Source organism: Elephas maximus, chromosome 20 (genome assembly GCF_024166365.1).
Source record: "Elephas maximus indicus isolate mEleMax1 chromosome 20, mEleMax1 primary haplotype, whole genome shotgun sequence".
Classification (NCBI taxonomy): Eukaryota; Metazoa; Chordata; class Mammalia; order Proboscidea; family Elephantidae; genus Elephas; species Elephas maximus.
This window is the reverse complement of record NC_064838.1, coordinates 53,121,269-53,144,609: the sequence shown is the minus strand read 5'-3', so window position 1 is coordinate 53,144,609 and position 23,341 is coordinate 53,121,269. Positions and strand designations below refer to the sequence as shown.

At 57.1% G+C, this 23,341-nt stretch overlaps 1 protein-coding gene across 2 annotated transcripts in view; it reads left to right on the top strand.

Moving 5' to 3' along the window:
* Positions 1–1,513: 1,513 nt before the first annotated feature.
* Positions 1,514–23,341, top strand: part of COL7A1 (collagen type VII alpha 1 chain) — a 34,631-nt gene continuing 12,803 nt past the window's right edge. For both annotated transcript variants that reach the window (XM_049862812.1, XM_049862811.1), the window contains exons 1-71: positions 1,514–1,563; positions 1,672–1,757; positions 2,273–2,453; positions 3,114–3,273; positions 3,360–3,453; positions 3,544–3,705; positions 3,950–4,113; positions 4,190–4,319; positions 4,421–4,537; positions 4,640–4,786; positions 4,865–4,981; positions 5,054–5,203; positions 5,286–5,414; positions 6,041–6,184; positions 6,270–6,395; positions 6,498–6,641; positions 7,307–7,426; positions 7,561–7,704; positions 8,043–8,168; positions 8,268–8,414; positions 8,668–8,790; positions 9,159–9,305; positions 9,673–9,807; positions 9,895–10,041; positions 10,123–10,259; positions 10,651–10,777; positions 10,862–11,008; positions 11,097–11,269; positions 11,370–11,405; positions 11,488–11,514; positions 11,609–11,653; positions 11,727–11,789; positions 12,217–12,288; positions 12,405–12,440; positions 12,596–12,631; positions 12,780–12,851; positions 12,963–13,040; positions 13,286–13,312; positions 13,392–13,445; positions 13,588–13,650; positions 13,756–13,815; positions 13,929–13,964; positions 14,126–14,170; positions 14,249–14,284; positions 14,652–14,696; positions 14,790–14,825; positions 17,109–17,144; positions 17,521–17,553; positions 17,700–17,753; positions 17,831–17,890; positions 17,993–18,028; positions 18,115–18,195; positions 18,291–18,326; positions 18,506–18,550; positions 18,819–18,890; positions 19,115–19,159; positions 19,420–19,446; positions 19,674–19,703; positions 19,829–19,909; positions 19,984–20,019; positions 20,096–20,131; positions 20,222–20,302; positions 20,786–20,821; positions 21,192–21,254; positions 21,341–21,385; positions 22,396–22,431; positions 22,510–22,545; positions 22,656–22,751; positions 22,848–22,883; positions 22,977–23,012; positions 23,117–23,164. In XM_049862812.1, coding sequence (XP_049718769.1) covers positions 1,673–1,757; positions 2,273–2,453; positions 3,114–3,273; positions 3,360–3,453; positions 3,544–3,705; positions 3,950–4,113; positions 4,190–4,319; positions 4,421–4,537; positions 4,640–4,786; positions 4,865–4,981; positions 5,054–5,203; positions 5,286–5,414; positions 6,041–6,184; positions 6,270–6,395; positions 6,498–6,641; positions 7,307–7,426; positions 7,561–7,704; positions 8,043–8,168; positions 8,268–8,414; positions 8,668–8,790; positions 9,159–9,305; positions 9,673–9,807; positions 9,895–10,041; positions 10,123–10,259; positions 10,651–10,777; positions 10,862–11,008; positions 11,097–11,269; positions 11,370–11,405; positions 11,488–11,514; positions 11,609–11,653; positions 11,727–11,789; positions 12,217–12,288; positions 12,405–12,440; positions 12,596–12,631; positions 12,780–12,851; positions 12,963–13,040; positions 13,286–13,312; positions 13,392–13,445; positions 13,588–13,650; positions 13,756–13,815; positions 13,929–13,964; positions 14,126–14,170; positions 14,249–14,284; positions 14,652–14,696; positions 14,790–14,825; positions 17,109–17,144; positions 17,521–17,553; positions 17,700–17,753; positions 17,831–17,890; positions 17,993–18,028; positions 18,115–18,195; positions 18,291–18,326; positions 18,506–18,550; positions 18,819–18,890; positions 19,115–19,159; positions 19,420–19,446; positions 19,674–19,703; positions 19,829–19,909; positions 19,984–20,019; positions 20,096–20,131; positions 20,222–20,302; positions 20,786–20,821; positions 21,192–21,254; positions 21,341–21,385; positions 22,396–22,431; positions 22,510–22,545; positions 22,656–22,751; positions 22,848–22,883; positions 22,977–23,012; positions 23,117–23,164 — 5,811 coding nt within the window. In that variant the 5' untranslated portion in view covers positions 1,514–1,563; position 1,672. The remainder of the gene's footprint in view (positions 1,564–1,671; positions 1,758–2,272; positions 2,454–3,113; positions 3,274–3,359; positions 3,454–3,543; positions 3,706–3,949; positions 4,114–4,189; positions 4,320–4,420; positions 4,538–4,639; positions 4,787–4,864; positions 4,982–5,053; positions 5,204–5,285; positions 5,415–6,040; positions 6,185–6,269; positions 6,396–6,497; positions 6,642–7,306; positions 7,427–7,560; positions 7,705–8,042; positions 8,169–8,267; positions 8,415–8,667; positions 8,791–9,158; positions 9,306–9,672; positions 9,808–9,894; positions 10,042–10,122; positions 10,260–10,650; positions 10,778–10,861; positions 11,009–11,096; positions 11,270–11,369; positions 11,406–11,487; positions 11,515–11,608; positions 11,654–11,726; positions 11,790–12,216; positions 12,289–12,404; positions 12,441–12,595; positions 12,632–12,779; positions 12,852–12,962; positions 13,041–13,285; positions 13,313–13,391; positions 13,446–13,587; positions 13,651–13,755; positions 13,816–13,928; positions 13,965–14,125; positions 14,171–14,248; positions 14,285–14,651; positions 14,697–14,789; positions 14,826–17,108; positions 17,145–17,520; positions 17,554–17,699; positions 17,754–17,830; positions 17,891–17,992; positions 18,029–18,114; positions 18,196–18,290; positions 18,327–18,505; positions 18,551–18,818; positions 18,891–19,114; positions 19,160–19,419; positions 19,447–19,673; positions 19,704–19,828; positions 19,910–19,983; positions 20,020–20,095; positions 20,132–20,221; positions 20,303–20,785; positions 20,822–21,191; positions 21,255–21,340; positions 21,386–22,395; positions 22,432–22,509; positions 22,546–22,655; positions 22,752–22,847; positions 22,884–22,976; positions 23,013–23,116; positions 23,165–23,341) is intronic.

Below are 23,341 nucleotides of genomic sequence, written 5' to 3'. Positions count from 1 at the left end.
GAGAGTCCTCAGGCCTGAGTTCAACAGGAGCACTGTCCCCATCTCTCCCCACTCAGCCTGTGGATCCCCATGTGGGAAGGGGCAGGTGGTAGTGTGAGGAGTTGTGCTTTCTGGCCTGCCCTGAACCACTCAGGACTAGAGGGCAAAGAACTGGGCAGGGCTGGATGGGGACCTGCTCTTTTTTGGAATACCTTTCTGCCTTGGTGTTGCCCTCTCTAAAGAAAATGCACATCCTGAGGAGAGTTCCCTGAACTGGGGAAGGGGGCACTGGGGAGACTGCAGTCACAGAAGCCAGTCAGGGAAGGGAGACGGGAAGTCAGACTGGGTAAGGGAAGAGGCGGTGGGGCAGCGGATGGTTCTGATGACCATGAGGGTGTATGAGGAGAGGAAAGGAGGGAAGGGTCCAGGGTGATGGCTGGGCCTGGTGGGGGTGATGGGTGGAAGGAGGTCTTCAAGAAGAGTCGACTGAAGGACGGGAGTCTGACAAGCCAGAATGAGGACGTGTGGCCCTGGGGGGTAACCCAGCCTGGGGCCCGGACACCCCACCAGTGTAGTTGTGAGCAGGGAGGATGTAGATTCCTGAGGGATGAGTTGTCTCGGTAGGTGGTCCCTCCCTCTGCATCTGGGCAGCCCCCCTTCCTGCAAGCACAGCTGGATGGCATCTGCCTGGGACACAGTAGGGGGTGTGGGGCACTGGGATAAACACGTATGCACAAGCATAACACAGGTTCTTTTCCTGGCTTCCCCTTACAAGTGGGGGGTAGGGCATTATCTGGGCCCAGCCCAGTTGGGTCTGGGTTTCCCTGGGATGCTCCCAAACCAAAAAACAAAACAAAACAAAAAAAACCCAATTGCCATTGAGTCAATTCCGACTCATAACAACCCTATAGGACAGAGTAGAACTGCCCTATGGTTTCCAAGGAGCTGCAGATGAATTTGAACTGCCAGCCTTTCAGTTAGCAGACAAACACTTAACCACTGTGCCCCCAGAGCTCTGCAATTGCTGGGGTTGCTACAACCGGTAAGGGGGATCGGGTGGGGCACAGGAGGTCTGACAGACAGAGGGGTGGCTGAATCATAGAAGTGGCCGGCGGGACCCATGGCCTGAGGGCTCGTCTGGGCCCCCCCACAGGATGGGGGTGAGTCATCTCCAGCTGTTGCCTCCCCTATCCACCTCTGCTGTTGCCTCTTCTGCCGCCAGGAATTTGTTTGCATCCCAGCCTCCAGAAGCCATTTCACCAGTCTGTGATTGACCAAAAAAGTAGCCAAGTCCTCTGACCCTCCAGGGGTTGGGGAGTCTCCCTCAAGCATCAGTTCTGGCGGGGAAACCTGTGGGGGCATTCCAGAGCCCACAGAAGGGGGTCTTTACATCCAAGTAGAGTCAGATCATCTGGCCGGGGAGGGGTGGCGGGGGCTGGCGACCTGCGGGGCGGTGGGTGGGGGCGGGCCGCCTGGGTCCCCGCCCGCTGCTCCACCCCCTGGGATCAGGGACTTTTCTCTGCTGTGACGGCTGGACTGCAGCGGCGGCAGCGGCGGTGGCAGCCGGAGCCCGGGGACGCGCAGGCAAGGCCGGGCCCGGCAGCTGGTTGGAGGGGGGTAGAGTAGCCGCTGGGTTCGGACCCATTGAGGCCGCGGGGGGCGAGGGCCTAGTTAACCACTTCGCTCACCCAGGATGAGGCTGCGACTCCTGGTGGCGGCGCTCTGCATTGGGGTCCTGGCGGGGGCGCCCCGAGTGCGGGCCCAGCACAGGGAGAGAGGTGCGCGCGGCGCGGGAAGGACCCAGTCCAGGGGGGTTGCACCCCGACACCCGCAGCTCCACCGGGCCTCCATCCTGGTTCCCCCCCACCCCACTTCCACGGCCCGCGTGGATTCTTCCTAACTCGTCCCGAACTTCCCAAAGCCTCCGCGGACCTGCGCTGGGTCCCCCAAACCGCTATCCCCGTCAGTCCCCAATTCTGGCTACCCAAAAGCTCTCTGGGTCCCCTACCCTCCGCCACCCTGCGCAGGTCCCTCTTAAACCTGTACGGGTTCCCAGTGGCCGACCTCTATCCCAGATTCACACCTGCGCCGGTCCCCGCTCCCCCTTCCCCGCCCTTGCATGCCCCAACCCTCCGGGCTGAGTCCGCTCCGGGCCCACCGCGGCTCCCTCCCAGCCGCCAGGGCTGGGTTTACAAAAATAGGTGAGGCCGCCCCCCAGTGCCCAAAGACCCCGGTGCGGGATGGGGAGTAGTGGGCTCCAAGGACAAGTCGTGACGCCTCCTCTCCGTCCCAGTGACTTGCACGCGTCTTTACGCGGCTGACATAGTGTTCCTGCTGGACGGCTCCTCTTCTATCGGCCGCAACAACTTCCGAGAAGTCCGCGGCTTCCTAGAAGGGCTGGTGCTGCCTTTCTCTGGGGCAGTCGGTGCTCAGGGCGTGCGCTTTGCCGCGGTGCAGTACAGCGACGACCCACAGTGAGTGGGGGTCGACTGGGGCTGGGGACCTAGAGACGCCGCCACAATCCCTCCCCACCCAGGGTCTGGAAGCCCAGAAACCCACAAGCTAGGCTGCTCCAGAAATAAACTTTGGAGAACCCAGAGACCCCCCCAAGCAGGCCCCCTTGTGCCCACAAAGGCAGAGGTCCTCTAGGTAGAGTCCTTGCCCTCTGAGACATCCCCCAGGCTAATGACCTGCCAAAAGACATGGCAGTGTTTTCTGATCTGGAGGTGGAGCCCCCAGATGCCCCATGTCTGCTGGACACTCCGTGTTCTACCCCTCTGACCTATTCAGCCCCTCCATTTAACCAGAGAGCCTTCTTGTCTGGCTGCTGTCCACCAAACCGCCCCTCAAACTGGGCCCTTCCCCTGTAATTTTTAAGTTAAACAGACCTCCAGCCTCCCCTCCCCTCAGGCTGTGAGCTCCAAGAGCTCCAGGCTGGCCTGGGCCCTGCCATAGGCGGGGCCCAAAGGGGGACCCATGACTTAGGGGCTCCCGGAGGTGGGGAAAGGAACCACAGAACCAAGGGAACCCTCAAGGGAGCCTGATACCCACGATCCTTGCCTTAGAGGCCTCCTAGAGGCTCGGGCCAGAAGAAGCCGTGACCCCTAAATTGTTGCCACCCCCCAACCCCACAGGACAGAATTTAGCCTGGATGCACTTGGCTCAGGGGGAGATACAATCCGTGCCATCCGTGAGCTCACCTACAAGGGGGGCAACACACGCACTGGAGCTGCGATTCTCCATGTGGCTGACCGCATCTTCCTGCCCCAGCTAGCCCGACCTGGCATCCCCAAGGTAATCCCTGATCTCACCACGCCTCCCAAGGTGACTCAAATCAAGTGTCCCAGGCAGCCCTGATTTGACCTCTGCATCTGCCCCAGGTCTGCATCCTGATCACAGATGGGAAGTCCCAGGACTTTGTGGACACAGCTGCCCAGAGGCTAAAGGGGCAGGGGGTGAAGCTGTTTGCTGTGGGTGAGTACCAAGCTGGGGTGAGAGGTCACCTCGGGCAAGAACCAGTCAGAGGGCATGTGGCAGCTGACCTCTGATTGGGCATCACTTCAGGGATCAAGAATGCTGACCCTGAGGAGCTGAAACGAGTTGCTTCACAGCCAACCAGTGATTTCTTCTTCTTCGTCAATGACTTCAGCATCTTAAGGACGCTACTGCCCCTCGTTTCCCGCCAAGTGTGCACGACCGTGGGTGGTGTGCCTGTGACCCTGCCCTGTGAGTTCCTGCCCACATTGTGTGCCCTGATCTGGACTCTGACCCTGACCCTGACCTGGGAGTGCTGATTCTATCCCAAGTGCCCCTGGATCTTGACTCCAAGCTGGGAGTGCTGTCCCCTGATCCTGACCTAGAGGTGCTGACCCCACACCATGTGCTTCTGACCTATGACCCTAACCCTGTCTCATGAGTGCTGACCTTTGACTCTCCTGCCTTGGTGCCCCATGATTTCCTCCACTTCCAGCTGATGATGTGACCTCTGGCCCACGGGACTTGGTGCTGTCTGAGGAGGAGAGTCAATCCCTACGAGTACAGTGGACGGCAGCCAGTGGCCCTGTGACTGGTTACAAGGTCCAGTACACTCCTCTGACAGGACTGGGGCAGCCATTGCCAAGCGAGCGGCGGGAGGTGAGGATGGAAGGAGTGGGAAGTGGGGGCTGGGGACTTGGCTGGACAAAATGAGGTGACCTCTGACCCTGGGCAGGTGAGTGTTCCAGCTGGTGAGACCAGCATGCGGCTGCAGGGCCTCCGGCCACTGACCGAGTACCAGGTGACTGTGATTGCTCTCTATGCCAACAGCATCGGGGAGGCTGTGAGCGGGACAGCTCGGACCAGTAAGCAATGGCGCCAACCTCTGACCCCACTCACCTAACCACCCATCCCAATAACCCTTCCTACTCCTGACCCCCTAATCTCTGGTGGTATCTTCCCCCAGCTTCCCTAGAGAGGCCAGAGCTGACTGTCCAGAACACCACAACCCACAGCCTCCTGGTGGCCTGGCGTAGTGTGCCAGGTGCCACTGGCTACCGTGTGGCATGGCGGGTCCTTAGTGGTGAGTGAGATGTGTAGGCTGGGTGGAGTCCCCGCGCCTCAGGCAGGATTGTAGAGTCCTGAGTCTTCAAGGCCCACTAATCGTGCTGTGCACCCTCACCAGGTGGGGCTGCAGAGCAGCAGGAGCTGGGCTCTGGGCAGCGGTCAGTGTTGCTGCGTGGCCTGGAGCCTGGCACAGACTATGAGGTGACGGTGAGCACACTGCATGGCCGTAGTGTGGGGCCTGCCACCACCCTGACTGCCCGTACTGGTGAGAAGGCTGGGTGCTTTCATGGTTGGGGTGGGGTAGGCAGGGCAAGGTGACTGATGCCCCATGTGCCCTGGGCAGACACCTCCATTGAGCAGACCCTGCACCCAGTCATTCTGGGCCCCACATCCATTCTGCTGTCCTGGAACCTGGTGCCTGAGGCCCGAGGCTACCGACTGGAATGGCGGCGCGAGAGCGGTCAGTGCAGGGGAGGTGGGCAGGTAGGGCGTGGGGCTGGGCCTCAGCTGGCCTGACCCCATCATCTTCCAGGCTTAGAGCCAACAAAGAAAGTGGAGCTTCCCGCTGATGTAACCCGCTACCAGTTGGAAGGGCTGCAGCCAGGCACTGAGTATCGCCTCACACTCTACACTCTGCTGGAGGGCCGTGAGGTGGCCACACCTGCAGCTGTGGTCCCCACTGGTAAGGGCTTTGTGGCCCTGGCCAAGCGAGTCGGGAAGGTACAGGGGCTCCAGGCTGCCTCTCACACTGTGCCCTCCAATAGGGCCAGAGCTGCCCGTGGGCCTTGTGACGGACCTACAAGCAGTCGAGCTGCCTGGGCAGCGAGTGCGAGTGTCCTGGAGCCCAGTCCCCAGTGCCACTGAGTACCGTATCACTGTGCGCAGCACCCAGGGTGAGGTGGACACAGCCAGCACTGCCCCTTTCCATTAAAGTTCCAGCCCTCAGAGCCTGCTTGTACCCCTGCCCCAGCCCCTTCCACTACTGGGTTCCTATGTCCTCCTCCCGATCTTCTTGTCCATCCACCTCCCAAGATGGCACTGAGCCCAGAACTGTCACATGGCCTTCCTATCAATGGTGGATCCCTGTCATCTGCACCCCAACCTGTCAACTCATGTTGCTGTCCACTGACCCCTGTCATCCTACTTCTCACGTCTCTATCCATTGACCCCTGCCATCCTGTGTCCCCATCCATCATTAAGCCCTGTCGTCCCTACACTGTTCAGCAGTAACCCCTATCATCCCGGTTCCCGCCCACCACTGACCTTTGTCATCCTGTTCCCACCCATCCCTGACCGCTTTCATCCTTTTTCCCCATCTCTCACTCACTGTTTCATCCTGTGTCTCATTTCTTGCTGACCCCCATCATCCCCATATCCCCGCCACCGACAACCCTTTCATCCCGCATCCCTGTCCATCACTGGCCACCATCATCCCACATCCCTCTCTCTCACTGAGGCCGTTATCCCATATCCCTATCCATCTCTGACCCCTGCCCGCCCACCCCACCTTCTCCCTCAGGGGTTGAGAGGACCCTGGTGCTTCCTGGGAGTCAGACCACCTTCGACTTGGATGATGTCCGGGCAGGACTTAGCTACACTGTGCGGGTGTCTGCTCGAGTGGGCACCCGCGAGGGTGCTGCCAGCATCCTCACTGTCCGCCGTGGTGAGCACTGCAGGAAGGTTGTGGGACAGCAGCCTGGCTCCTCTGGTCCTGGTTCTGACCCCTGACCTCTGTCTCTGAACCCCAGAGCTGGAAACCACGCTTGCCATCCCAGGGCTGCGGGTCGTGGCATCAGATGCGACGCGAGTAAGGGTGGCCTGGGGACCTGTTCCTGGAGCCAGTGGATTTCGAATCAGCTGGAGGACAGGCAGTGGTCAGTGTGGAGTGTGTGGGAGGGTTGCTGAGGGGAATAGTCATGGTGCAGGGACTGAGGAGGCAGGCAGGAGCCCAGGCCAATTCTTTCTCCTGACTCTAGGTCCAGAGTCCAGCCAGACCTTGTCTCCAGGCTCTACTGTCACAGACATCACGGGGCTGCAGCCTGGGACCTCCTATCAGGTGGCTGTGTTGGCACTGCGTGGCAGAGAGGAAGGTCCCCCTGTGGTCATCGTGGCTCGAACTGGTCAGGGTCTGACCAAATGCCTTGGCTCTCTGTGTCCAGTGCCCCTTCAGACCCCATGCCCCCCGGGTCAGACCCCTGCCTCTCTGCAGGACTTCCGTCTCCCCCTTCAGATTCCTACTGCCTCCTCCCTTAGAGCCCCTGCTTCCCCCTTCAACCCCTCTTGCCTCCTCTTAAGTCCCCTCTCTCTCCTTCAGTCCCTTCCTCTCTCCTCAGATCCTCACTATCTTTGCCCTCAGATCTCTATATCTCAGACCCCAAGTACCTTTTCTGCTGGACCCCTCCCTCTCCTCTTAGATGTACACTTTCTCCTTTGTTAGACCCCCTCACTGCCACATACTGCCATCAGATCCCCACTTACCTTCTCTCTCAGACCCTGTTGTCTCTCAGGTTCCCACTACCTCCTCTGTCAGAAACCCCACTCCTTCCCCCATCTGAGCCCTTCACTATCACAACCCTGCTTCCTGTTAGACTCCTGTAACCCTTATCAGATGGCCCCCACTACCTTCCCCTTCACACCCTCCCACTTCCTCTGCCATTAGACCCTCCACCTCCTCTTCCATCAGATTACTGCCTCCCCATTAGACCCCCACCGCCTCCCCCATTAGACCTCCTCTGCTTCTCCATTAGACCCCTACTGTCAGACTCCCCACTGCCTCTCTCCCCAGACCCACTGGGCCCAGTGAGGACAGTTGACGTGACTCAGTCTGGCAGCTCATCTGTCACCATCACCTGGACCAGGGTTCCTGGAGCCACAGGATACAGAGTCTCCTGGCACTCAGGCCACGGTGGGGACCATGGGCTTGGGGGTGTCATGGGAAGCAGATCTGGCTGGAATGGGGACTGGGTGTCTCGGGGTCCAGGTGGGACACTGGAAGCAGAGTCTGGCTGATCCTGGAGCTGCCCTCGTCCCTGCCCCCAGGCCCAGAGAAATCCCAGCTGGTCTCTGGGGAGGCCACGGTGGCTGAGCTGGATGGGCTGAAACCGGATACAGAGTACACAGTGCACGTGAGGGCCCACATGGCTGGTGTGGATGGGCCCCCCGCCTCTGTGGTTGTTAGGACCGGTGAGTGGATCCTGGCCAGCTGCTAGCCATGCCTCATTGGCTACCCTGCCCTACTCTGTATTCCTCGCTGCTCCTGCTGCCCACTCCTGTGACTACCCTGCCCACACTGACCCACCCCCACACTGACCAATGTCCACTCTCAATGACCTCCTGATCACCCCACACTGCCCACTCCAAGGCGCTGACCCTCTCCCTCTCTAGGGTTGTCTACACTGACCTGTCTACACTAACCTCCTGCAGACCTGCAGACAGCTCCTGGGTTGACCCGCCATACTGTCACCCTGTTTTCTTCCCGCCACCTACTGGCCCCTGACCCCTTACCCTGCCTCTACCTCCAGCCCCTGAGCCCGTGGGTAGAGTGTCAAAGCTGCAGATTCTCAACGCTTCCAGCGATGTTCTGCGAGTTACCTGGGTGGGCGTCGCTGGAGCCACAAACTACAGACTCTCCTGGGGCCGGAGTGAGGGTATGGCCCCCAGGTGTCGCCCTTGTCCTTTCTGGCTAGGATTGCTTCTTTCGGTCAGCCACCCTCACCCTGACTCTTGCCTTATGCTGTCCTGGCCAGGTGGCCCTACAAGAGACCAGATACTCCCAGGAAACACGGACTCCGCAGAGATCCGGGGCCTCGAAGGCGGCGTCAGCTACTCGGTTCGCGTGACTGCGCTTGTCGGGGATCGGGAGGGCGCGCCAGTCTCCATTGTCGTCACCACACGTAGGCGGAGTTTGGGCCAGGGCGAGCCTTGGATTGGTGGCCTGGACAGTTTGGGAACCGGGCTTGTGTTTGGTATTAGAAAAGGAAGCCGGGATTGGTAGTAAACCTGTGGGGCGTGGTCTGAGGGGGAGGGATGAAGCCTGGGATAGGCAGAGGGGCCAGTTGAGGGCGGGGCGCGTGCCAGAATCTGTCTGGGATTGGCTCAGGGGTCTGTGGGGGCCGAGCCTCTCTGATTCCCGTGTTTTCTCTTAAGCACCTGAGGCTCCGCTGTCCCTGAGGACCCTTCGCGTAGTGCAACGTGGAGAGCACTCGCTGAGGCTGCGCTGGGAGCCAGTGCCCGAGGCGCGCGGCTTCCGTCTGCGCTGGCGACCGGAGGGTGAGGGGCTCCCCTGGCAGGGGGTCAGGGACCACTGGGGTCAGGAATGTGGGGGGTCGGTCAGTGGGTGAGCGGGACTGGTGAAGTGGCTGAGGTCAATGAGGGTGGGCAGGGTCTGTCAGTGGAGGTCTGAGGGGTCAGTGATGGCAGACAGGATCAGCGAGGTGGATGGGATCAGCCAGTAAGGGTGGGCAAGGTCAGTGAAGTGAAGTGGGCAGGGTCAGGGAGAACGGGCAGAAGAGGTCAGAAGGGTGGATGGGGTCAGTAGGATCAGTCAGGTAGGTAGAGGTAGAGTCATTAGTGCGGTCAATAGCATCTGTACCACCCTTGGCCTCACCCCCCTACCCCTCCTCTGACACCTGCCCCAGGTGGCCAGGAGCAGTTCCAGGAACTGGGCCCCGAGCTCAGCAGCTACCACCTGGATGGTTTGGAACCAGGGACCCTGTACCACGTGTGGCTGAGTGTCCTGGGGCCGGCTGGAGAAGGGCCCCCCACAGAGGTGACTGCAAACACAGGTGAGCAGACAGGGTCCACCCCCATCTTGGTGTGACTTCCCCTGCCTTGGGGTGACCTCGCCAGCCTCTGTGTGTCCTCCTCCACCTTGGGCTAACCTTTCCTGCCTTGGGGTGACCTCCCTCGCCTTGGGGTGGCCTCCTCTGCCTAGGTGTGACCTCCCCTACTGATGACCCACCCTGATTTTCTGGGCCCCATGACCCTGAGTGACTCCTGCTGTGCCTCCCTACCAACCCTGGTGCCAGGGTGACCCCAGCATACCCTTCCATGACACTTCCTTCACTAAGGCAATCCACCCCAGGTATCTCATCTCTCCAAATAACACCCAGGCTATAGCTTCTGATCCCTGATCTTTGATTTCTCCTTCAGAGTCACCTCGCGTCCCAAGCACTGACCTGCGTGTGGTGGACACCTCGATAGATTCAGTGACTCTGGCCTGGACCCCAGTGTCTGGGGCATCCAGCTACATTTTGTCCTGGCGGCCACTCAGAGGCTCTGGTCAGGGTGAGGGGGGGGGGCCAAGATGGGGGTGGGCTGGCATTTGGGACCCCATGGAGGGCCTACTGTTTAGCTGAGCTCTTTCCTCTGCAGAGCTGCCTGGGACCCCACAGACACTGCCGGGGATCTCAAACTCCCAGCGGGTGACAGGGCTAGAGCCTGGTGTCTCCTACATCTTCTCCCTGACACCTGTCCAGGGAGGTATGCAGGGCCCTGAGGCTTCTGTCACACAGAGCTCAGGTATGGTGGACATAGTAGGAGGGGCCTCAGAGGGTGGCTGGATGTGCTGACCACTTTAGTGACTCAGCCCCCTTCCTGCAGGGTGTCCCCACGGCCTGATGGACGTGGTATTCCTGCTGCACGCCACTCGAGACAATGCTCATCGTTCAGAGGCTGTGAGGAGGGTCCTTGAGCGTCTGGTGTCTGCACTTGGGCCCCTTGGGCCACAGGCAGTCCAGGTTTGGCCCCAGAGACAGTCTAGACACCTACCTCTCCCTGCCCAGACTCCACACCAGCTACCACCCTTCCATCCCACCAGTGGTTCAGGTTTTCTCCCAGCTCCCCCCAGACTCCTGATTTCACCTGCTGGTTGACTCCCTATCTTACTGTCTTTGCTGACCCCTAATAGTTTAGGTTTACTCACATGCTCCCAGGCTCTGTGTGTCCTGTCCCACCCTCCATGTTCCCCCACCCCTCCTCTATCATCTGCCAGGCTCTGTGTCCTCCACCCCTGCTCTATCATCCCCCAGGCTCTGTGTCCTCTGTCCCTGCCCTGCCATTCCCCCAGGCTCTGTGCCCCCATCCCTTCTCTGTCATCGCCCCCAGTATCTGTATCCCCCCACTCCCCAGGTTGGCCTCCTGTCCTACAGTCACCGGCCCTCCCCACTGTTCCCGCTGAACAGCTCCCATGATCTTGGCATCATCCTGCAGAAGATCCGTGACATCCCTTACATGGACCCAAGTGGGAACAACCTGGGTGAGGACTGCAGTGGGCATGGGCTCTTGAGGCTCCCCCACTGGGAGCTCAGTGCCCAGGGTTCTGACCTGTCCTTCCTCTCAGGTGCTGCCGTGGTGACAACTCACAGGCATCTGTTGGCACCAGATGCTCCTGGGCGCCGCCAGCATGTCCCAGGGATGATGGTTCTGTTAGTGGATGAGCCCTTGAGAGGCGACATCTTTGGCTCCATCCGTGAAGCCCAGGCTGCTGGTGAGGAGTGGGGCTGGTGGGAATGGAGTCTGGGGGTAGAGGCGGCCCCAGCAGTGTTATCATGCTGGCTTCTGGACCCCTTCCTTAGGGCTCAACGTGATGATATTGGGCCTGGCGGGAGCTGACCGAGAGCAGCTGCGTCGCTTGGTACCAGGCATGGACCCTGTCCAGACTTTCTTTGCCGTGAATGACGGTCCAAGCCTGGACCGGGCAGTCAGTGATTTGGCAACAGCCTTGTGTCAGGCAGCCTCAGGCACCCAGGTTTGGAAGAGGCCAGTCGGGGGCTAGGTGGGGGGAAAAGAAGGGGATCTGGGACCTCTTGGTAGAACTACCTGGCCTCAGCGAGACCCTATATCCACAGCCACAGCCAGGGCCTTGCACGGTTCATTGTCCAAAGGTAAGTGTCCAGGGCTGAGAGAGTGGGTGAGAGCCACAGTGGGCCAGCCAACTCTGATCCTCATCAACATGTCTTTCCTTAGGGCCAGAAGGGAGAACCTGGAGAGACAGTGAGTGGTCCTGGCGGGGGGTTAGAGAATGGGTTGGGGGTCAGTGTGGTGGGGGGAGATTGGCAGCACAGGGCTCACAGATCACTCTTCCTAGGGCCTGACAGGACAAGCTGGGCCCCCTGGGCCCCCCGGCCTCCCGGTAAGTGCCTCCCCACACTCTTCCTCTGTGCCCTGACTGGCTTACCACCCCCTCACCTGCTGTCTTCTCTCAGGGCAGGACTGGGGCTCCAGGCCCCCAGGGCCCTCCTGGAAGCACCACTGCAAAGGGCGAGAGGGTGAGTGTGGAGACCATGGAGGTTCCCCTAGTGCCCTCCTCAAAGTTTTCAGAACTGAGAAGGGAAAAGCAGAGTTAGAATTACAGGGTATTCCTAGAAGCCTAAGTGGAGATTATAAACCACATCAGAGCCTTTGGGGGAGGCTCTGAAGTAGGGAGGCCCATGGGCTTTTGTGGTCCCCTGGAGAGCCTGGGTGGCAGTTCTAAGTCCCAGAGGAAGGGCAGGCCTTCTGCCTCATCACTGTCCTTATGGGATTGGGCTCTATACAGTTCTGAGGGGCTATTTCTCTACCCTACTCTTTCACCTCTGACAAGACTCAGGGGCCTGTGGGGTAAGGGGTCCAGATGAAGAACAGCCTGGGCTTCTTCACCAAACCAGGGGCACTGGAGGAGCATCACTATTTGCCCTGACCTCTTTGCCTCCTTAGGGCTTTCCTGGAGCAGATGGACCTCCAGGCAGCCCTGGCCGCCCTGGAACTCCTGGGAACCCTGGGCCAAAGGTGAGCAAGCCTTGCACTTGTGGGTCACATGGTGGACTCATGACTTCATCCGAGGGACACTCTGCCTGAGGAGGGTGTGGGGGAGAGGTGGTTCTGACTCTGACATCCATTTGCAGGGCTCTCCAGGTTGGCCTGGCCCTCGTGGAGAAACGGTAAGGCTCCTTCCCCTCCCTTGCTCTCCTGGTATATTCCCAGGGATCTTTCTGTAAGGTGGGGAACCTCGGGGGTGGACCAGTGTTGGCCCATGGGGGTTGCCCTGAGACTCACCTAAGCCCAAGCACCACTCTCTGCTCTGTTTTGTCTCCAGGGAGAGCGAGGGCTTCGAGGCCCAAAAGGAGAGCCAGTAGGTGAAAGGGAAAGGGGGAACCAGGGTGTTCTAGGGAGGAGGAGGGGTGCCCCAGGCCAGACTTTGTGTGGCACCTAAGTCGTGATAAGTACCCAGCCTCAAAGTTACCATGCCCTGAATCCTGCCCACTGCTCTCTGTCCACAGGGAGAGCCTGGAAAAATCATTGGAGGAGAGGTTCCAGGGCTTCCTGGACCAAAAGGAAACCCTGGACCTTCAGTAAGTTCCAGGGTGTATAGGGGCGGGTGCTGTGTGGTTGGGGGGACCATCAAGATGAGGCAAGAGTGAGGCTCCCTGGGGTTGTATCTTATACCTTCTCTTCTCCATCAGGGCCCCCCTGGACCTCGTGGCCCACTGGGGGACCCAGGACCCCGTGGTCCCCCAGGACCTCCTGGGGCATCCTTGAAGGTGACAGCATGACCCCCAGATGGTCTCATATCCTCCATGTAATCCAGTGACTTGATGACTCCATTTGAACCCCATACGAACCCTGCTGGTTGCTCTGAGCCCATGTAACCCTTTGACCCATCCCCCTAATGACTCCTCAGTTCCCTTAGGATCTTGTAACCCAATTTGACCCTGTGACCTCTCACCCCTCCTGTTATCTTGGGGAAGTGTGGTCCAGAATCATTGGGTCATGGTCTGTCTTCCAGGGTGACAAAGGAGATCGTGGGGAACGGGTAAGTGGGACAAGGTAGGCTGGGGATGGCTTGGGGTCTGATTCCCTTGTCAATCTCTTGACCTGGTATTCTCTTCCAGGGCCCCCCTGGACCAGGTTATGGTGGCACTACTACAGGGGAGCCAGGGCTGCCGGTGAGAGGGCCTTAGGCCTCTATTGTGGAACCAGGGGCTATGCTCAGGGATGCGGGTAGAGGGGCTCGGGGCTTTGCCAGGGTGGCGATTGGGTCCTGGGCCTCATAGTTCAGGGCTCACATTTTCGCTCACTTCTTCCTAGGGCCTTCCTGGAAGTCCTGGACCTCAAGGCCCAGCTGGCCCCCCTGGAGAGAAAGGAGAGAAGGTAGGAAGCCTGACCTCTTGGTGTTCTAGTACTAGACTGGGGGGCTCTGGGAGCTGGGAGGCAGGGTCTCCCCTGGGCCTTCCCACTCAAATGTTTCTCCTTTAGGGTGACAGTGAGGATGGTGCCCCAGGTCTTACAGGACCACCTGGGACCCCGGGTCAGCGGGTGAGTGTAGGGTCCAGGAATTCTGAGTGTGGTGGGCACAGCTCTAGCCCCTACCCTCAACCGTCAAACCCTCACCCCATCCTTATGCCCAAACCCAAATTCATCCCTTGCAGGGTCTACAGGGACTTCCTGGAGATGCTGGCCCTAAAGTGAGTGCCAGTTGGGGGCAATGGGGCTTGGGGAGGATGGAGGGTCAGGGTTTGGAGATAAGAGTTCTTTCCAGATCAAAGCTTGCGGTTTCAGAGTGGGGCATGATCAGAGTTTGAGACTCTTTGTCCAGGGTTTGACAGTGTGACCCACCTCTCCTCAGGGTGACCGAGGGCTACCAGGGAACGTGGGTGAGCCTGGAGAAAAGGTGAGTGCAGCCCAGGGAGCTCTCAAGGCCTTGGAGGGTCAGGGCTGGACTCAGCTCTGACCTCTTTTGTTCCATTAGGGCGAACGTGGACCCCCTGGCCCAGCGGGGCCCCAGGTGAGTCTACTGACCCCAATGTCAGCTGACCTGGGCTCTGTGTCCCCTTTGGGTTCTGACTTCTTGTCCTTGATCCTTGCTGTCCCTGTGCTTCTCCACCCTTCTTTACATGACTCCTGAAAGCTTCTGACCCTCAGTCTCCGGGACCCAACTTCTAACCTTCTAACCCCTGCTGACCCAAACCTGCTGAACTGATCTTGACTTCCACTGACCCAGTCTCTGTCCTCCTACCGAGTTTGACCCCTGCTGACCTAAATCCTGACCTTCTGTGACCCCTCTCCAGCCCCACCCCCAACCTCCTGCCCTTGTTTTTCCATAATCCCTACCCCCACTCACTTAGATCAGCATTTCGGTTCCTCTTTTCCAGGGCCTGCCGGGTGTTGCAGGGCGTCCTGGACTTGAGGGTCCTGAGGTGAGTCTACAAATGTGGGGAACCAGGAGTGGGGCTCTCATGCATTCCTTCCCTACTTCAACCCTTGTGGGCTCATACTTTCTCCATGTGCAGGGGCCACCAGGACCCACTGGCCGCCGAGGAGAAAAGGTGAGTTATCATCTGGGTGCCAGTGCCTCTGGTGCCAGGGACGTGGCAAGTGGGACACTGGGTTCCTAGGTGGATGTCTTAGTTATCTGGTGCTATTATAATAGAAGTAGCACAAGTAGATGGCTTTAACACACAGAAATTTGTTTTCTCACAGTTTAGGAGGCTAGAGCCTAGAAGTCTGAATTCAGGGCACTGGATCTAGGGGAAGGCTTTCTCTCTTTCAGATCTGGAGGAAGGTCCTTGTTTCTTCTGAGCTTCTGCTTCTGGGCAATCTTCATATGCTTGGCATCTCTATCGCCTGTCTCTAGCTTGCATTTAATCTCTTTTATATCTCAAAAGACACTGACTCAAGATATACCCTACACTAATCTTGCCTCATTAACATAACAAAGACAACCCATTCCCAAATGGGATTATAACCACAGGCATAGAGGTTAGGATTTACAACACATATTTTTGGGAAACACAATTCAATCCTTAACATTCCACCCTTTGGCCTCTGAAAAATTCATGTTCTTCCCACATGCAAAACACATTCACCATATCACATCATCCCAAAATTCTTAAATCAACTTCAAGTCCGATATCTCATCTTTTGAAAGGCCAAATTGAATGGCAGCCCCACACACCAGAACTGAGTTGGTGAAGATCTGACTCTTTGAAACCTAAGAGACTATGTCTCTACCCTTTGACACCCCAGAGTCCGTGGCCCCACCCTTTGAGATCTCAGAGTCCACAGTCCCACCCTTTGGGACCAAGGCAGCTCTGCTTCCTGTGCTCCGGTCCAACAGTTCTGCTGATCTCTGAGCTGCTCCAGGGATGGTTCTTTTCTTGAAGGACAATAGATGTAGCTCCTTTGATCTGTTTCTTGCCTGTAGAATTCCTAGAGGCAGGCAGCATTCTCTCTTTTTGTTCTTTCTCTGTCCCCTTCAGTCTAAGCTTCTGGGTTTTCTGCTGTGGTAATTGGTTAGATCCATCAGTCACAGGCTTTATCTCTTTAACAAAAGATTGTGTAGCCTGTTCTTGATGAACATTCTAGAACATGTATCCTTAGTTTGTACAACAGAATTTTCCAAATCTTTAAGTTCTGCTTGCATTTTGTGTAGTTCATTTTTAAGTCCATCTCTTTCCTCTCACATTTTACTGTGAGGGGCAGGGAGAAACCAAGTGGCCCCTTAAAGGTCTTGCTTAGAAATCTCATCGTCTAGGTATTCCAGTTCATCACTTGCAAGTTCTACCTTTGACCAAACATTTGAACATAGTTTAGACAAATTCTTTGCCAATGTGTAAAAAACAGTGCCCTTCCTCCATTGTCCAATCATATCTTCATCATTTTCTTTTAAAGCCTCACCAGAAGCACATTTAACTTCCACATTTTTAGCAACCTTCTGTTGCTGGCACCATATATATTCTCTGTGACGATAGAAACTTTCTCTGAGGCGCTCCTCACTTCCTTCTGAGCCCTCGCCAGAATTGCCTTTGATGACCATAATTTCACCAACTGTCTCTTCAAGGCAATCTAGGCTTTTACTATTAGGCACCTTAAAACTTTTCCAGCCTCTACCCATTACCCACTTCCAAAACTGCTTCTACATTTTAGGTATCTGTTAGACCAGCACCCCACTCTTCCGGTACCAAATTCTGTCCTAGTTATCTAGTGCTCCCATAACAGAAATACCACAAGTGGATGGCTTTAACGAACAGAATTTATTTTCTCACAGTTTAGGAGGCTAGATGTCCGAAATCAGGGTGCCGGGTCTAGGGGAACTCTTTCTTTCTCTGTTGGCTCTGGAGGAAGGTCCTTGTCTCTTCTGAGCTTCTGCTGCTGGGCAGTCTTCATGTGCTTGCATCTCTCTTCTCTCGTCTCTCCTTGCTGAAATGAGAATCTTCAGCTTGCGTTTAATCTCTTTTATATCTCAAAAGAGATTGACTCAAGATGCACCCTATACTAATCCTGCTTAATTGCCATAACAAAGACAACCCATTCCAAATGGGATTATAACCATAAGCATAACCAAAACCCTTTGCCCTCGAGTCAATTCTGATTCTGACTCATAGTGGCCCTATAAGACAGGGTAGAACTGCCCCATAGAGTTTCCGAGGAGTACTTGGTGGATTCGAACTGCCGAGCTTTTGGTTAGCAGCCGTAGCTCTTAAGCACTATGCTACCAAGGTTTCCATAGGCGTAGAGGTTAGGATTTACAACACATATATTCAGTGGACACAATTCAATCCATAACAGTGGGTCTCTGACTCATTCCTTTCTCTTTGCTCTCTCCACAGGGGGAGCCTGGTCCCCCTGGGGACCCTGCAGTGGTGGTAGGTAAAGACAGGATGGAGCTCTGAGCATAGCACAGCTGCTTGAGCAGTGATGTACCTGTCAACTAGTGTCAGACTGTGACCCCAAAACCCTGAGACCCTGGGCAGGCTCAGAGCTCTTCGATTCTCCTTATGCTATAGCCTACCTCCCAACTCCTGGCTCTGATCCGATGACCCCATGACTCCATACAGGGCATGAACTCTGTGTCATCCCCATTTCCCATTACGCCTGCCTGCTCCCAGCTGTGATCCTGTGACCTCTGGGCAGGGGTGAAGCTCTGTGACTCCCAGTTCTATATAACCCTTATCCCAAACCAGGCTGTGGTCCTGTGGTCCCCAGAGAAGACTGAGCTGTGTCTTTCTTGCTTGTTTTCAGGGACCTATTGGTGCTGGAGCCAAAGGAGAGAAGGTAAGCCTGGTGTAAGTGAGGGGAGGGTGTTACAGGGTTGAGGTCTTCAGGCCTGCCCTGGAGGTCACAAGGGTTGCAGTATGATTGCTGGGCTATGGGAGTCTCTGGAGCCTGAGGCTGGCGCTGATGGTCTTTATTACCTCCAGGGAGAAGTGGGGCTCACTGGGCCCAGAGGAGCTCCTGGAGTCAAAGGGGAGCGGGTAAGTGAAGGGAAAGTGTTGAGGGAGTAGGGAGGGAAGGCTGTAACTCTCCTGATATCTGATCCTTTCATCTACAGGGACCACCCGGATTGGTTCTTCCTGGAGACCCTGGCCCCAAGGGAGATCCTGGAGAGAGGGTAAGTAAAGGTGGGGCTGGGAGCAAGGAAGGGCGGGATGACATGGGAGCCTGGGAGCCCTGATTAAGTCCTGTTCTCTGTTCTCTTCCCTACCCCCTCCAGGGTCCCACTGGCCTCACTGGGAGAGCAGGACCCCCAGTGAGTACCTGTGATTTTGTTTCTGGGGTCTCAAGGGCTGGCTGCCGTGTTTGTCCTGTGTCACTTCACTCCTGCCTCCTCTACAGGGTGACTCAGGGCCTCCTGGAGAGAAAGGAGACCCTGGGCGGCCTGGACCCCCAGGACCTGTTGGCCCCCGAGGACGAGATGTAAGTGGACTGAGGTTGGGGGAGTTATGGGGAATAGGGGAGTAGCTGGCATCACTGGGGCTCTTGGGGCCAGGGCTGACTCTCATGTCTCACAGGGTGAAGTTGGAGAGAAAGGTGATGAGGGCCTTCCGGTGAGATTCCTCCCCACTGTGGTTTCTGGTCCTTTACCCTTCACTGTGATCCCGATGGGCTGGGCCTCCACCAGGTCATCTAGTCCATCCCCTGCCTCCTGTCCAGCCTATGTTCAGTCCCTTCTTTGCCTCACTGCCTGAGTTAGTCTGATCCTAATTCCCTGCATTCTCATCACCAGGGTGACCCAGGTTTGCCTGGAAAAGCTGGCGAGCGTGGCCTTCGGGTGAGGCTTGTCAGGGGGGAAGAAAGGAGGGTGATGGGAGAACCTATAGAAAGTGGGCACAAAGACAATGGGAAACTGAGGGAGACAAGGGGCAATGGGACAATACGGAGGGGCTGGAGGCAACAGGAGACCCTGCATGGAGGCATGAGATGATGGGAAACTCCAGCATGGATTTTGAGAGTGATGAGGAATCTGGAGCAATATGGGGCTTAGGGGAGAGGCTGCAAAATGCAAGGGAGGTCTGTCTCAGACTAGCCGCTCTTCCCAGGGGACACCTGGAGCTCGGGGGCCTGTGGGAGAGAAGGGAGACCAGGGAGATCCTGGAGAGGATGGACGAAATGTAAGTCCCAATCTCTGACCCCCGACTTCAACCTCAACCACTCGACCATCCATTTCCCATCCCCTAGTCCTGCTAAATCTGTGATGCTAAATCTTCACAATCCTCACTTCCTATGACCCCTTCATCACAACCCAGCAAAGACCCTGTGAGTCCTTATGGTGCTTCCAGTGCTTCCCCAAACTGCTGCCAACCCTGAATGACCCTGACCTTCTGACTTTTTGCAGGGCAGTCCTGGACCCTCTGGACCCAAGGGTGACCGTGGGGAACCAGTGAGTAGTGCCAGGGCTCTGAGCTTGGGAGGGATGGAGATTTCCCTGGTGCTGCTGCCAGTGCCCTGGCCCACACCTCACAAGGGAACTGGAGGTCAAGGTGGGGAACACTGAGGGCCACCCCAGGACTGGCCTGCCTTCAAGGGCTTGGTATTGGGGTGCTGCAGGGAATCTGGAGCCAGAGTGGAGCCTGGGGGCAAACGTGAGCCATGCCTTGGGATCTCGGGGCACCTGTTGACCATAATCATTTCCTTTCCCAGGGTCCCCCAGGACCCCCTGGACGGCTGGTAAGGGTCGAGCTGGGTCTGGTCCTCTGTCAGCCACTGTCATCTCCCTCACTTGTCCCTATTGGCTCCACACTGTGTCCCCTTGTTCCCTCTACTGACTCCTACTTCCCCTACTGCCCCCTCTGATACCTCCATTGATCCCTGCAGCCCCCTCCTTGACCCCACCTCCCCACCCACCCTACCTCTCCTGTTGAACCATTCTTCTCACTGGTCATTCCCTCCTACAGGTAGACACGGGGCTTGGAGCCAGGGAGAAGGTATCAGGGTCCGTGGGTGGAATGAAGCTTTGATAGAAAAGGACTCCAGTGTCTCATGACAGGTTCTGCCTCGACATGCCCTATGGCCCAGTGCTAGTCTCTCATTAGGCTTTTCTCTGCTACAGGGAGAGCCTGGGGACCGTGGACAGGAGGGTCCTCGAGGACCCAAGGGTGACCCTGGGCCCCCTGGGCCCCCCGGGGAGAGGGTGAGTGTGGCTGGCCCTGGGGGAGGTGTGGGCCTGGGGAAGCTGCTTTAACTCCCTCCTACCCCTGTCCTCAGGGCATCGAAGGACTTCGGGGGCTTCCGGGCCCACAGGTAAGTGATGTGCTTTGCCTCATCAGCCTACAGTCCGCATCTTGCCCCACCTCTCATTTGACCTTGTTCCCTCCAGGGAGATACAGGTGTCCGAGGCCCAGCAGGAGAAAAGGTAAGAGGGTGTGAAGGCTTTTTGGGGAGTGAGTCTGGGCTCTTCATCTGTCACAGCCTTCGAGGCCCCTCACCACTCTTTCCTCCCCAGGGGGACCGGGGCCCTCCTGGGCTGGATGGCCGGAACGGACTGGATGGGAAACCAGGAGCTGCTGGCCCCCCTGGGCTGCAAGTGAGTCATGGTGGTCACTGCCTGTTTGTGCCCCTCCCCTTACCCCTTCACATGAGAACCCAGCCGTATCTGGATTTTCTTGGCCTCGATGAGCTCTGGGGCCACTTGAGTTATGTCTCTTCCTAGAATGCTGCCTGGATGGGGGATGTTGCTGTCATGTGGCCTTGGGTTCACAGGAACTAATGGCCCTGTCAGAGTCCCTGGGTGGTGCAAATGGGTTAATGCACTTGGCTGCTAACCAAAAGGTTGGTGGTTCAAGTCCCCCCAGAGGTTCATTGAAAGAAAGGTCTGGTAATCTACTTCCAAAAAATCAGCCGTTGAAAACCCTATTGGAGCACAGTTCTACTGTGACACACATAGAGTCACTGTGAATAAGGGCTGCCTCAAGGGCAACTGTTTTTTTTTTTTAAATGGCCCTGTCAGTGGTCAGTGTCCCTGACCCCACGACCACGGTGAACTCTCTGACTTTGAGTTTCTCCTCAGGGCACTACAGGCAAAGCCGGGGACCCAGGGAGAGATGTAAGTGAAGGGAGCTCCTGGGGTTGGAGGGTGGCTCAGAGGTTCAGATGTGAGCTCTGCCAGGTCATTGTTGTCACAACATCAGCAAGAGTAGGGGAAGTTGGTTTAGCCCTGACCTTGGGTGGAGTCTCAGTCCCTGACAGTATGGTCCCCCTTTCTGACTTTCTCTGTCTTGGGGGTCTTAGCAAGACCTCAAGTTCTGGGGTTTCTTCCCTCGGGAGTCTCTGCCTCAGGAGATCTCAGTGGGACCTTCCGAATCCTGAGGGTCTCTGCACTGAGGGAGGATCTTAGTGCGTTCCTCCCAGGCCATGGGATGTGCCCCAGGGGATATTTCAGTGGCCCTCTAAATCCTAGCAAAGACTTTTTCCAGGGGCTTCCGGGCCTCCGAGGAGAACAGGGTCCCCCTGGCCCCCCAGGACCTCCTGGAGCAGTGGTGAGTCCAGGCTTTCATCTTACCTTCTTGCCCCATGATTACCCTCGCTCCAGCTCTGACCTCTGACCTGTGATTTGTTCCCACAGGGCAAGCCAGGAGAGGATGGCAAACCTGGCCTGAATGGGAAAAACGTGAGTGTCCGGGGCAGCCACAGTGAAACTTGCTGAGAAACACCAGCACATGTGCACAGCCCAGGTGTGCAGATACACATGAGGCACACCTGCAGACCTGTGGGCCCACGCTGCGTGCCCAGCCCAGACACACAGACATGTCCCAAAACACACTTTGCAGTGCACAGACATGCAGCCTTGCAGACAGTCACATAATGGAAAAGGTGAACATGCCGGCTCGTGCCTGGGTGAACCTACACACGCTGAGATAAGCCGCAGATGCAGGTATGGGCTAAAAGCCATAGATGCAGGCTGAGGCGGGCAGACACTAGCATGAAGATCCATTCAGGGACACCTGGAGACACGTTGACACTCAGACATCTCCACCTAGGCTTACAGATGTGTGCTAAGACACAAACTCAGAGCCACATACAGATCCATGCCAAGACATGGCAAGACCACATCCATGGCCCTGACATGTGACCCACGCTGGGACATGCTGACCCATGCATTTATACCCACATACACATGCAATGCATATGGAGGTCCACACAAGACTTGCAGACAGATCCCCAGACACACAGACAACTCTCCAGGTAACAGAGACATGCAGACACATGTCTGTCCCATGTATACACATATAAGTCTGTGCCAAAATGTGCAGATGGGCTGAGACACAGTCGCCCACCAGGATAACAGACCCATGTGTACACATGCTAAGACACACAATACGCACACACCCAGCACATGCAGACGCTTACCAACCCAGAAATGTATAAATGTGGGGTTCTATCCAGAAACCCAGAGTCCAGAGGCCATGTGCAGTGACATGCTGAGATGAGCAGACCCACACAGACACACCCTTAGATGTGAACCAGCTCACTCAGATAGTCGCAGGTCACACTCTAAGACACGCAGAGGCATGAAGCAACAGGCACAGACAGACAGTCATCTGAAATCTGCCAAGACAGAGTCTTGCAGCCAGCCACTGGGGAACATTTGGGCTGATGTGCTGTGTCCTCTGCCCACAGGGAGAAGCCGGGGACCCTGGAGAAGACGGGAGGAAGGTAAAGTCCTTCCACCTGGGGTCTGCTCTGACCTACCTCAGACTGCAGCCGTGTCTGAAGCTCTCTTGTTTTCCTTAGGGAGAGAAGGGAGATTCAGGTGCACCTGGGAGAGACGTAAGTACTGGACCCTCCTGTGCCCTCCGACTCCTGACCCTAATGCTGAGAGATATGGCTCCACCCTTCCTGGGGTCTCAGGGTCCTGATGCTGGCTGCACCCTCCACAGGGTTATGATGGCCCCAAGGGTGAGCGTGGAGCTCCTGGTAGCCCTGGACTCCAGGGCCCCCCAGGCCTCCCGGGGCAGATTGGCCCCTCTGGCCAGGTGAGTGTCCAGGATAGTTCTGGGACTTGGGAGCAACGGGGGCCACTGAAATGTTATGATCCTGTGCGACCCCCTCTGTCTTCTGTCATGTCTCAGGGTTTTCCTGGTGTCCCAGGAAATGTGGGCCCTAAGGTGAGTGTGCATATGTTGGGTAGGGGTGTGGTGAGGGGCTGACCAGAGCTGGGGAGCATTTCCCCCACCTGGCTGATTATTCTCTGTTCTCAGGGTGACCGTGGAGAGACTGGATCCAAAGGAGAACAGGTGAAGCCCCACCTTTTTCACTTGTCCAGGTGGCCACAGCTCCCATATATGCATGCACATGCCCCACACGCTGGTCCCAGCAGCTTGTCTCTTGGTCTCTCCAGGGCCCGCCTGGAGATCGTGGCCTGAGAGGAGAACCTGGGAGCATAGCGGTGAGCGAACCTTGGGACCCGGCTCTTGACGCTTATCTGCATACCCATATGGGCCTCCTCTCCATCCCCTTCCCCTTGCCATGAGGCCCCTGGTCCTGTCCTGTGTGCTCGGCTCCCTACCCCACTGGGGGTCCTGTAGCCTACACCCAGGGGAATCTGGGCAATAGGGACATGCCA